The following is a 12686-nucleotide window of genomic DNA, read 5'->3' as shown; positions in this document are numbered from 1 at the left end:
TATGGCATGCTATTTTAGATAGTAGGCAGAGAAATGATGAATCATGGAAAATATCAGAAAACAGGGTGTTTAGCATTTCTGAAGCTCAGAATAAATATCAGAGTGCAAAATCAGATATACCAATCTACACAAATATAAATAAATTGTCATTAGTACGGTATTTTAGCAAAAGAGGTTAAGTTATTTTCATGATATACAGTGACATAAAAAGGTACTGAAGACTCCAGTGAAAAATTGAAACATATTTTATATTTAAACAGAAATGATGACCAAAAATGTTGCATTGAGAAAAATGTTTTCTATCCTTCTTACTAGATTTCATTAAATGTAGCAGGTATTGAATATTGATAAGGAACCCTCATGAGTAAAATATTCTGAGAAACTGACATAGAACATCTCTCTAAACCAAAAATGACTCAGTTTTATCATTACTAAGAACATATCCGTATGTTGTATATTATGCTGCAAGTGTTATACAGAATATAAAATACCTATATGTTGTTCATTCGTTTTGAATTTTCTAATCTCATTAAATTTTTAATATATTGTATACTTCCAAAAATAATGTATATTTTAGCTAAATAATTCATAAAATGGGAAAATTAAATAGTTCCATGTGTTTTTATTCCAGTATTTAAAGTGTTTATGATCCTTAATAAAATCTGGGAAAGCCAAAGGTTTGGCAACAATGAGAAGCAATAGAAACAACTCAAATACTAGATACAACTTTAGGATCTGTGGTGTCTCTCTGCTTTCCAATGTTTTCGCACATGAATTCTTGCAATTTACGAGAAGAACGGCAAACGAATGGGCAAAAGCATGTACAACGAGGTGAAGCTCATACTCAAAACTGCGTGAGTGACGAACTGTAGGAGAATTGGAGACTTTTCCTTATTTTTCACCAGCAAGCTCTCACAAAATAAACCTCTTCCTTCCTTAATGAAACACAATAGAGTTCAAATTTTGATTTCCTGAGATGATCAGTATGAGTATAATTTACTAAATAGAAACTTCTAAAAATAATTTTTCTCTTTTAATTAGACATCCTATTTATAGTCTCAGACCTCAAAAAAATTCACTGTCACTCTTTTCAAAGCCAGTTCTGTCACATTAGCTTATTTTTTTGTTCTGCTAATTAAGTTACCACACCTTCAAAAACTAATGCAATTCCAGTAGTTTCAAGAAATAAATATCTCATATGCCATAACTAGTTATTTCGCATGATATTTATGATAATTGGATCCTGAAACTTTCTGACCCTATGACATAGTCAAGCCTAACATGTATGTGTTTTATATTATACTTTTATTCCATGTTGATGTTTGCAGTACTCTGAAATCACTTCTGTGATGCAAAATTATAACAGGAAAACTTTTCCATATATAAAATCCTACTCTTGATCATCCTTTTTTAAGAAAGGCAGGAAAATAATAAAGATCACAAATGAGTGAATGAAAGATTAGACATTGTAAACTCAGAAGAGTCTAGCTGTTGTCTATAGCTGACACAGAATAGAGATCTGTAGTCATACATTCAATTTTTAACTTCCTAGATTATTATTTGAGATAAGTATAGCACCATCATTTTTCAGCATACCAGACTCACCTACAATTAAATGTTTCCCAACAAACATTTCTTAATAAAATATCAAATAAATGGTGAGGTAATGTGTTGTTCAATTTTTAGTGTACCTGACATTAATTAATAACAACAGTTAAATCACTGAATCTCCATGACCCTTTTATCCTGGTCACGTTTCTTAGTTTTCACTAAATGAGAATGAAATTATAGTGACTGACAACATAATTAAACATGGAGCAAATTTTAAAATACTTAAGTAAATTTTGAAGGATATTCATGATAATCTAAGCTAACTTTTATTTGAGCATTTCATCAACAAAACAAATCATATTTAGTTAACTATACCTTGAGAAGAGGCCATGGTTTTTGAAAGTTTCAACTTTATTAAGTAGTTCAGGTCCTATTTGGGACCTTTGTAATTAAGATCAGAGGAGTCGTTCTTCTAATTTCCATTTAAAGTTGAAAAAATGAGGTGGAGTTACAACATTGAAGCATATCTGGCTGCAGGTATGTCCCTCTTCCAAACACAAGGAATAGTTAACTGTCACCCACAGATAAATCTTACAGTTCATCTCCAGCACCAAAGATTGGACCGTGAATTTTTGTCCTGGGATGTGTGTTTAGTCACATTCTAAGGGAGTTGAGAGAGGAATGGGAAGATGGGACAGTGGTGGTACTTAATCCCAGACGAGGAAAAACGGGGGAAGGGTATATGCTCTGCTGATCCCCAACTGACACGAGTGACCTTAACAGTGAGCATGAAATACTTGGCTGTTTGCTGACTGAGCTCTGGGAAGAACGGACATTCCCAGAATGTTGGCAAGGATATAAGGAGATCGGTAATGGTGGATTCTGAACCCCCAAGCACCTTTAGGAGGGAGCATTTCTGATGATGAAGAGACATCTGGGACTTTGGTCTGATTGTTGGGTACAAAGCAGCAGCTTAGGTTTACCGGCTTTATGTGATCTCCTTCACCTCCAGACTATGAAGAATGACCCAGGCATTTGAACTACACTTCCACCCACTCCCCCTCCCACCAGCAAGACAAACAAAGAGGACACCAAATTAAGGTCCCGGTACCAAATGCTGGGGAAAAACAAATACACGCAAAGGGGATATCAACACAGGGAACAGGGCATGCAAAATCTAGAAGAGAAAGACAAAGCAGCAAATACAAACATTCTGACACAAAATTGTAGGGGCTAGCAGAGAGAGAGTTTAGAAAAGCAACCATGAAAACTCAGACATTCTAGTATCTCAATTAACCACAAAAAAGTAAATTAAAGATATCAGGACACTTAAGACAAAATGACAGGAACAGAATCTCGTATCTCATTAATCACCCTAAATATAAATGCACTTAATTCACCAAATTAGGAATGAAACTACTGGGTCATATGCGGTAAGTATATTTTTAATATTTCAAGAAGTCTCTGCACCAAGTTTTTCCACAAGGCCTGGGGTAGTCTACATTCCTATCCATAGTGTAAGTGGGTTCCTTGTTCTCCACATCCTCACCAAAGCTTGTTTCTGTTCTTTTTGATATGAGCCATCTCAGAGGTCTGAGATGGTATCTCATTGCAGCACAATTTACACAGCCAACCTACGGAAACAACGTAAGCACACAAAAACAGATGAGTGGATCAAGATGATCTGGCTTATATACACAACAGAAAATTACTCAGCAGTCATAAAAAGCAAATTACGCCATTTTCAGCAACATGGATGGAATGCAAGGGATAATGCTACGTAAAATAAGTTAGAGAGAAAGATAAATACAGATGGAGTCACTATTATGTGGATTAGAGAGAAACCAAAATAAGAATCAGAGAAAGACAAACTTATAAACTAACGCTCGAAAGCTGATGATAGAGCTGAAGGGAGGAGGGTGTGGAGGACAGGTAGGAACAAAGTGGGAAGGAAGCACAATAGACTATAGTGGTAGACTATGGGTGATTTGATGGTGGGAAGCCTATGGTAGCTATATCTGATGAGAGGATCCTAATGGTACCACAATTAAAAGAATAAATTAATTTAGAAAATGGGCAGTATATCCAATAAAACAATTTACCAAAGAGGAGATACTGAAGGCCAATGGCTATATGGGATAATGTTCATCAGCACTTTTAATAAAAGCAATAGATATATGGGATAATGTTCATCATCACTTTTAATAAAAGCAATGTGAATCAAAAGTGCAATGATATATCATCTCACACCTGTGAAATAGCATATATTAAAAAGATCTCCAATAACAAGTGCTGAAGTGGATGTAGAGTACGAGGAGTTCATTGTTGGTGGGAATAAAATGGCAGCCATTTGGAAAATGATTTGCAACTACCTTTAAAAAGATGTAGATAGGGTCCTCCCTGGTGGCGCAACTGGTTAAAGTGCAGCACTATGAACGTGGCCATAGCTTCTTCAGCACAAGTTCGATCTCCAGCCACAAAAGTGACCCGCATGGCACAGCAGACCTTTCCTGTCTCATTGTCTCACCAGCTGTTCTCTTCAGCAGTGTATTTCAGTCAGTCTACCTGTTTTTCTTCCCACTCTGTCTGTTGAATCCTCTCACCACCCCCTGCACCTCTGCCCTGTACCCCAGCTTTGTATGCATAAATAAATCAATCTTCAAAAAATCTATACATACATGATCCAATGATCCCACATTTGGGTATCTAGTCAAGGAATGTAAGACCTCATCAACTGAATAAATATATATCTTGCACAATATTTATTGCAGTATTATGTACAAGAGCTCGGATGTGGAAGCCACCTATGTGTCCATTAACATAGGATTGGATTAAAATTATGAGGTATAGCCATACAAAGGAATACTATTTTAACATAAGGAAATATAACACGCTGTAATTTACTGCAAAGTGGAAGGAGATCAAGGTAATTATGTGTAGTAAAGTCAGGGAGAGAAAGAAATGTTGGATGATTTCACATATATGAGTAAAATGAGGATCAAAGTGGATGAATTGACAAAGCAAAATAATTATAAGCTATTGGGCCCTGATCACCTACGTAAAGGTTCTGAAGTTAAGAGAACGGATGCAAAAGAAAGAGCATGGTGAGGCCTCCCTGGTGGTGAAGGTGGTTAAAGAACAGCTATATGAAGCTGTCTGCAGTCACTGCAGCACAAGTTTCAATCTCTGGCCCGGGAGCTGACCCACATGGCGCAGCAGAACTCTGCTCTTCCCTGCTGTTCCCCTCAGCAGTGTATTTTAAGTCAATTGCTTGTTCTATTCCTCACTCTTGTCTCGGGTGAATCCTCTCAATCCCCCACACATTTGGCCTACACCCCAGTTCTTCTATGCGTAAGTAAATATTTTTAAAAAGGAGCATAGTATGTGGATGGGGGAATCGAAATGTCATAAAAATGCATTGTTACATATTTTTGGCAGTAGACAAAGGACATAATAAGTAACAGTCAATTATAGGATTTCTTTCTCTAAAATTAAAATAGTGAAAGCTGATTTTCAATGCTTCATTTGGCTAATAAAAAATGAATAATCAGTCCTGCAGCTTCTTGCTTTACACTGACTGGGTCATGTTGTTCCGGGAACATACTCAGATCATCAGCATTCTTATTCAATGATCTTGAACACGAAGTGGAGATAATTGAATCTTAGCAAATGCAGTTAACCACTTACTTACACCTGAGTACTCATGTAATTATTTCTTTAATAGCAATTGCTAAACATTATTACATAACTAAATTTTTCTGTCGTAAAAGTATCATGATTATAAAAATTAAAATATTCATGTTAATTTTGGAATGCTGGAGTTCACATAAAGGAAAAGAAAGGACACTGAGGAAGTTAGTTACAAGGCAGGAAAGATTAGTGTTTGTAGATAACTACGACCAAAAAAAGTGGTAACTGACTCCATGGCGCTGATGACAGACATACTGTTGATTGAACACTCGGTGTGGTTTCCTGATATGGTTACTCATAAATGGAGTACATAGGTCTATTTTGATTACATAGGAATGTATCCAAGGTATTTAAATCACCAAACCAACATTTTTAATATCATTAAAAAAATACCTGTAGGCTTTTCTTTCATAATTATAATAATCAATCCATTCTTTTTCATTCCTGCAATTTTATAGAAAACAGAATGGTTTAAAATACCTCACTTACCCCTGGTTATCAAGGCCTATCTTGTATTATTAGGACCATTTTCCACATAAATACTGGTTTTGCTTTTGTTTGTTTCCTCACCAAAATACTTCTCTTGAGGGCATGGAAACTTGTCAGGATTTTTTCTTCCTGCTCCCCAATGTCGTTGAAGAAGAAATCAGGTCATAAAAGACACCATCTCAAACTCCTTGATTGAGAACTGAGTATGATAGATAAATAAACTATCATATATAAATTTATAAGGTGTTCATTTTACCACTTTCCTTCTGCTGAGAATATTCTTGCAACATCTATAAAGTCACCTCCTGTATTTTAAGAAAATTCTTTAAACTGTAACAGAATATATCTTTAAAACAAAAACTGCCCAACAAAAATAAAAAGAAAGGTATATCTAAATAAATAAATATATATATATTTAAATATTATTAGGTAGCATTTTAAAATTGACATTTTATCTGAAATTTTCTCTCAACAATTTAGTTTATTGCATTCTACAATTTTATTGTAAATATTCTCATACTAGAAAATCAGTTCAAGGATTCTCAAAAAATTTTGTGATGCAGTCAGTGAACAACTTAAATATCTCTGCAAAAGAATCAAATGAATTTATTAACCTCCAAATTCAGCAATTTTTAAAGTTGTTTTTCATGGTAAGATAATTTGAAAACCTCAATTATAAAATCTATAATTTGAAAAGTATAGATTTTATATTTATTTGAATGTGCACTTAGTTGAACCAAATGTAACCTTAAATCCCAACAGTGTTATATAGCATTACCTTAAGTAATGTATTTAGAACAAATCATAATGCATATTTTTATTTATTAGTCTGTATAACCATTCATTATTATATGTAAATAATGTCACAAAATCAGTTGCAATGTTGTTGTGTTGCTTTTTATATTATGTTTTCAGTTTATGGAAGCAAGGAACTGTCAGGCAGATATACTGGACAAATTTCTATCAAAAAGTAAATCTGACTTTTCCTCTATATTTATGTTAAGATATGCTATACCAAATGCCCAAATTTCCAGATGAATAGCTTCATGTTGAACTTTTGAATACTTCAAATCATATAAAAACAGCTCTTTTCCTATACCTCTTTAGCACTTTAATTACTTTGCTAAAATCATTGATTGTGTCGACAATATGTTGGGGAAGTAAAATCTTCTGATAATGAAAAATAAGAAAAGTAAAGATCTACTAAGATATATTGCAAGATATCGAGGAGGGAACATAATTTGCTTCTACTATAATAAAAAACTAAAGTCAAAATTAAATATTCTATGAACTATAATGGAGCTACTCTTTATTAACAGTTCTTAGTACTTTTTAATATCCCGACATAGCTGATGTGATCCGTTCCCTACTTTAAATTTTCACTGTCATAAGCAGCATTTTATTACCAACTTTATGCAAATATTTTCATAATTGCAAACTAGCTGTGAAATTAATACAACATGAATAAATCTCAACTGCCAAAATAATTTGTTTCATATTCTCACATAAAGGTAATATATTTATCAAGCACCAATATAACAAACAATTTACTAAAGGAATAAAGGTTTTATTTTTCAGAGTTGGTCTAACTCACAAAGTAAGAAAGATTTATATGTGATTTACCACACTCGCACAAAGAATCACTGCTATTCGAACAACCAAGACACAGATTACTTAGCAATTATGATAAACATTTCCTAAAACTGAGATGAAATTCCTAGTGGAATAAGAACAGAATAGGAAAAGTAAACTCACAACGCTAAAATATCTTTCCATAATAATCAAAACCCAAGTATTCTTACTGTTTTCTTGGAGAACTTGAATGAATGCACGCAAATTCAGTGATTACTGCAGACTCTATTTAGCACTAAATGAAAGTTTTATAGAATAAGCTAACCCTAAACTATAGCTTTCAGTTATGCAATCAAAACTCCTACCTCACTGTAGAATCTTCTGTATTGCCATCAACCATCATCTCCAAATCTTGTGAGTGTTTCTCACAAGGTTCCTTGAACAAATTTTTCTCTGGAACTGCTTTAGGAATATCTTCATTTGCTCGAAGATGTTCTATCAAGTTTTGTTGGTGCCAGTTCTGAAGGACTCTTTGTTGGGCAGGGGCTGGTCCTGGCACTGGTGCTAGTATGTTGTGGTGGACAGGACTGTTGCTTTTCTTCAGTCCATTTCTGTCCCGAGAGTGGTTCTTCAGCCTGCCCTGAACCGGGGTCCCTCTATGTTCATATCCTTCCTGCTGAAGGCAGCTTCCACTGTTGGGCGAACCTTGAGAAGGATGACTAAACCACCTCCAACGTAGCCTAAGGATTTGTTTCACATCAAACTCTTTCTTGCCAGACACTGACATCGTTGCAGGAGGAAAGACAAAAGCCTTCCCTCACAGAAAGGAAATGGAGCCTTTGTTATCTCTTGTTTCTCTGCCTCTTCTGTAGAGCTAACAAAAGCACAAGTGCAGAGAGCAGCCTTGCTCCCCCTCCCCCGCTGCCTGTGGTACATACACTGTGAATACTTCCAGCTTTCTAGATGAAGCAGAAAAGCTGCAGCTAACAGTGTAGGTGGGAACCCACACTGACAGGATGATGAGGTCAGACCTTAAACAAGTAAATCAGCTTAGCACAGGAAAGCAGCTACCACAACATGCTCCAGCTGCTAGATTTGCACATTTGCAGCCCTCCCGCCTGCATCTGCGAATATCTAACCCGTCTTACTCCTAACTAGGATTCAGAAACTGAGGCTTTAAACCCCCCAAACGAGAAAAAGCAGTGTTGAAACTCACTTGCTTCTAGATTCTGTCCACTCACCCTGCAAGATTCATTTCCTGGCAGCCTACTTATAGAAACATGCCAATTTGTCCTAGGAAAACTTGTAAAATGGGATTCATTAAGATTTATTTTGGATTTGCACTTATGGATATTTTGAAGGTGATTCAGTAAGATATTGTCTTTAGTCCCTCTTATGCAAGTTAATAGTTACTTTTACAAAACTGACAATATGGATGACTTTATAATTATACAAACATTTGCTTGAAAACTTAGTTTTAAAAACATAAAAAGTGGTGATTACCTGTTACTAAACACACACATCCCACAAGAAAATATAAAATCTGAATTTTAGGAGTACACCTAATGGAAAAGAGCAATGTTTTTCTACGATTTTTAGGTTAGAAAAGATGTCTTCTCTCAGTGACCAAAACTTGAAAACAAATAGCCCATTCTGGCTCCATGCCTGTGTAAACATCACCTTATCATGCTCTTTACTTTCACAGGCAGTGTTAAAGGTCTATTTTCTTTGTTCCAAAGTCCTTATAAGAGGATGCAAAATGACATGTTTTGAATTAACTACAAATTGTCACATAACTCAGTAATAACTGCACATAGGACTTTGTGATCAACTTGACTTTGCACAGAAGTAAATATTTCTGTAAGACACAGTTTTGTAGCAAAAATATACTGAGCAATTCCATTCTGAAATTCAGTATGAATTTTATCCCACTCACATATCATGCATACGGGTGATACAAAAATTGTGCTAGTGTATCCTTAAGAATGGATATTGAAATTATAAGTTTTGGGTGTAAGTTCTGATTGTATGGGTAATGAGCTATGTGAACTTGGACAGGTCACTATTTGCAGCACATTTTTTTTTTTGCATATAAACTATGGAGATTCTCAATGGATTTCTAAGTTTCTACAAGCACCAACAAGTAATCGATTTTTAAAACTTGGAAACAGAGAATAAAGTAAGGATCTTTTTCTAACTACTGTAGGTATCTTACCTGCAGTTTTCCATAAATCCAAATCTTCCTTCATCTTTACCTTATTTTTGTAGGTCTAATGGTAAATTTATGTGTCAACTTGAACAAGCTTTGGTCTTTGGTCAAACACTACTTATTTTATTATTATTTTTTTTTACTGCAGTATCATTGGTTTACAATACCACGCATAATTGAAGGGAACAGTGTCAGCTTGACGTTACAATACCTCGCCCACTCCTAAATAACTACAGCCCTCTACCATAGACCATAGGGCTCCCACAAGCTTTGTTCCCACTCCTATACCCCCTCTCTTGTAGCCGCGATTCTGCAGTCCTAATTCTAAGGTCACACATTATTTTGAATATTTCTGTCAGAGTAATTATGATGAATTTAATATTAAAATCATAGGCTAGATAATATAAATTGCCCTCACTAGTAAGGGTTGGCTTCTTCCAAAAAGTTGAAGATCTGAATAAACAGAAGGCTAACCTGAATAAAAGGGGATTCAGGGCCAGCCTGGTGGCTTAGGAACTAAATCTCAGCGCTGTCACCACTATGGCCCGAGTTCACAACCCCCAGCCAGAGAGCTGACCAGCATATGACACTACAGACCTCTCCTGACTCACCTGCTGTTCTCCTTAGCAGTGTACTTCATTAAATTTGTCAGACATTGAATTAAAGGCTGTTTAGCCCTGTGGAAGGTTGTCCTTGCTCTGGGAAGACTTATATTATCTGAATCTTGAATTGCTAGGCATAACATCTGCTTCTTCAGCCATTGTTTATTGTATATCTTATCACAAAATAGTGGCAAAACAAAATCAGTAATAAGCCATTAGTTAAATACAATATTTATTTTTCATCTCTTATATTCTTAGCATATTCTGTTCATTTATGCATTCATTTATTCCTCCATTCATCCATGCAACAAAGACTTATTGTGCCTACTATGTGCCAGACTTTGATGATGCAAATGTGGTTATTGGCCACAAAAACTTACCTTTAGTACTGATGACCATACCACTTTCTCCTTATTTTTAGGTCTCCCCTTGAATGTGCTTTGGTTTTCCTTAATCCTTAGTCTTCAGCTGATATCTACCTATGAACTGGTAACAGCTTTCTGTCTTATCCCACTGCTTTTACTAATTTACATTAACTATTCTGTCCTGCTTGAGTTGAGATCTTCAAGTGAACGGGTCCTAAGTCTTTCTTCTAAATTGAACTATTATCTATACATTAATTCTGGTTCTCTAGCAGTCTACAAAATCTTATTATATAAAGTCGTATTTATCTCCATGTTGTGTCTTATGAACTCTCAGGAATTTGTATACAGAGAAAAAATGTATAGGATTACCTTGAATTAAAATTTTATTCACGTTGAATTATGCAAATGGGGTTTTAGTGTTTTGAGGAATAAAAGCTTATAAAGGATTTTTTAAAATTATCTTGCCCCTAGGAGTGAAAACCTGTTATAAACATAAACATGCACACATATATTGCTTGGATAGATGGAAATTATTCATCCCTATTCCTTACTTCTCTTAGTCCTAAATAATTAAATACATGTTTTTTTGCTAAAAATATCAAATCATAAGTTTAATGTGACAATTATTTTGATCCACCCCCAAGACCACATGAAAAGCAAAACTGAAAACACAATTTAGACGCAGTGGTGCTCACAAACATGTTATGGAAGAAAGACTATCCAAGTTATCCAAAACTGATTGCCACCATGATTAAATTCATAAAATACTAATCGTGCACACTATAGTTAAATAATTAAACTAGGGTAATTTTCACTATTATAAATGAAAGCTGTTTCCACATTGTTTTGTGTGTGTATGTTTGAGCATGCATGTTTGCATATGTGGGCATACTGTGTGTTACATTCTACAAAGCCTTTTACTTTGTAAGTTGTTTTTGATCTTTTCAGAAGTCAACTTTCAAATGTCAGGTACTTCATATAAAGAAGAAACAACACATGATATGACTGAAGCAAGCAAATGAATTTGTGTTATCTATAATAGTTTGCATTAGCATGTTCAAAGGTGTAGATAAAATTTAAAATCTAAATTTTGCAAAGATTTTAACTATATGTTATGAACGGTTTAGGGAAAGAAAAAGAGCTACTGGGGAAACTTGAAAGAAAATTTAGAAAAAAACTGTATTGTTATTACAATACAAAACAAAACAAAAACTGACAATTATAAACCAGAGCATCCTACAGGGGAGGGGGCGGGAGGTTGGAAGGAGGGAGGGAGGAATGTGGGGGGCTCTGGTGATGATGTGCAGGTGAATTGGGGGAGGGAAGAAGTAAACATTGTCTTAAAATGAAAATCAATGTAAATAGCTATTATTAAATTTAATAAAAATAAAATAAAGACATTTCAAAATAACAACCACCTGCCAAGTTTCTGGGTATAGAAATACAAATTCTGCACTGCATTTTCATGGGGTGTGTGTATGGGTAAGTACACCTGAATGGGGCATCCTGCACTTCTAAAATTCAAACAATGATGTAAACCAACGTTAAATGTGTGTATACATATATGTACACACATATAATATGTCTTAAAAACATGCACTATGTGTGCTGCATGAAGGAAAATAGACGAATAAGACAAGTCTTTCAGAAAATATGGGCAGACCCTCCCTGGTGGCAAAGTGGGTTAAAATGCAGCACTGAGAAGCTGGGGGAGGCCACCTCCATGTGAGTTCGATCCCTGGCAGTCAGGGAGGTGATCCACGTGGCGCAGCACACCTCTCCTTTCTTGTCCACTGCTCCCCTCAGCAGTGTACTTCCTCAATCTGCCTGTTCTGCTCCCCACTCTGTCTCTGGTGAATCCTCTCACTGCCCCTGCGCCTATGGCCTGTACCCCTGTTATGCATACATACATAAATAAATCTTAAAAAAAGGAAAAGAAAATATAGGCAGGCCTTTAAAAAATCAAACTTTTGTGGTAAACTTGAGGTATATATTGATTTATAATGATGCACACCTGAAATTTATATAATGCTACCTCATGTTACTTCAATAAAAACTATTCTAAAAAACCAACAAAAATCAATAAAGTTGATAAAACTCTAACCAGGGTAACCAAAAAAAGAATATATAAGAAATTAAAAATGTTGATCATTTCTGATGACAAGGATACTAGAAAGACAACAAGTGAATATTATATACTGATGCATG

General features: G+C 35.1%; 1 protein-coding gene across 1 annotated transcript in view; it reads right to left on the bottom strand.

Annotated features, from left to right (window-relative positions):
- Window positions 1–8264, bottom strand: part of KLHL4 (kelch-like family member 4) — a 53737-nt gene extending 45473 nt beyond the window's left edge. Inside the window, exon 1 of the mRNA XM_004685629.2 lies at window positions 7668–8264. Coding sequence (XP_004685686.1) covers window positions 7668–8089 — 422 coding nt within the window. The 5' untranslated portion in view covers window positions 8090–8264. The remainder of the gene's footprint in view (window positions 1–7667) is intronic.
- Window positions 8265–12686: the final 4422 nt, after the last annotated feature.

Source organism: Condylura cristata, unplaced genomic scaffold (genome assembly GCF_000260355.1).
Source record: "Condylura cristata isolate star-nosed mole 26May11 unplaced genomic scaffold, ConCri1.0 scaffold00019, whole genome shotgun sequence".
Lineage (NCBI taxonomy): Eukaryota > Metazoa > Chordata > Mammalia > Eulipotyphla > Talpidae > Condylura > Condylura cristata.
This window is presented reverse-complemented; position numbering and strand designations above follow the sequence as displayed.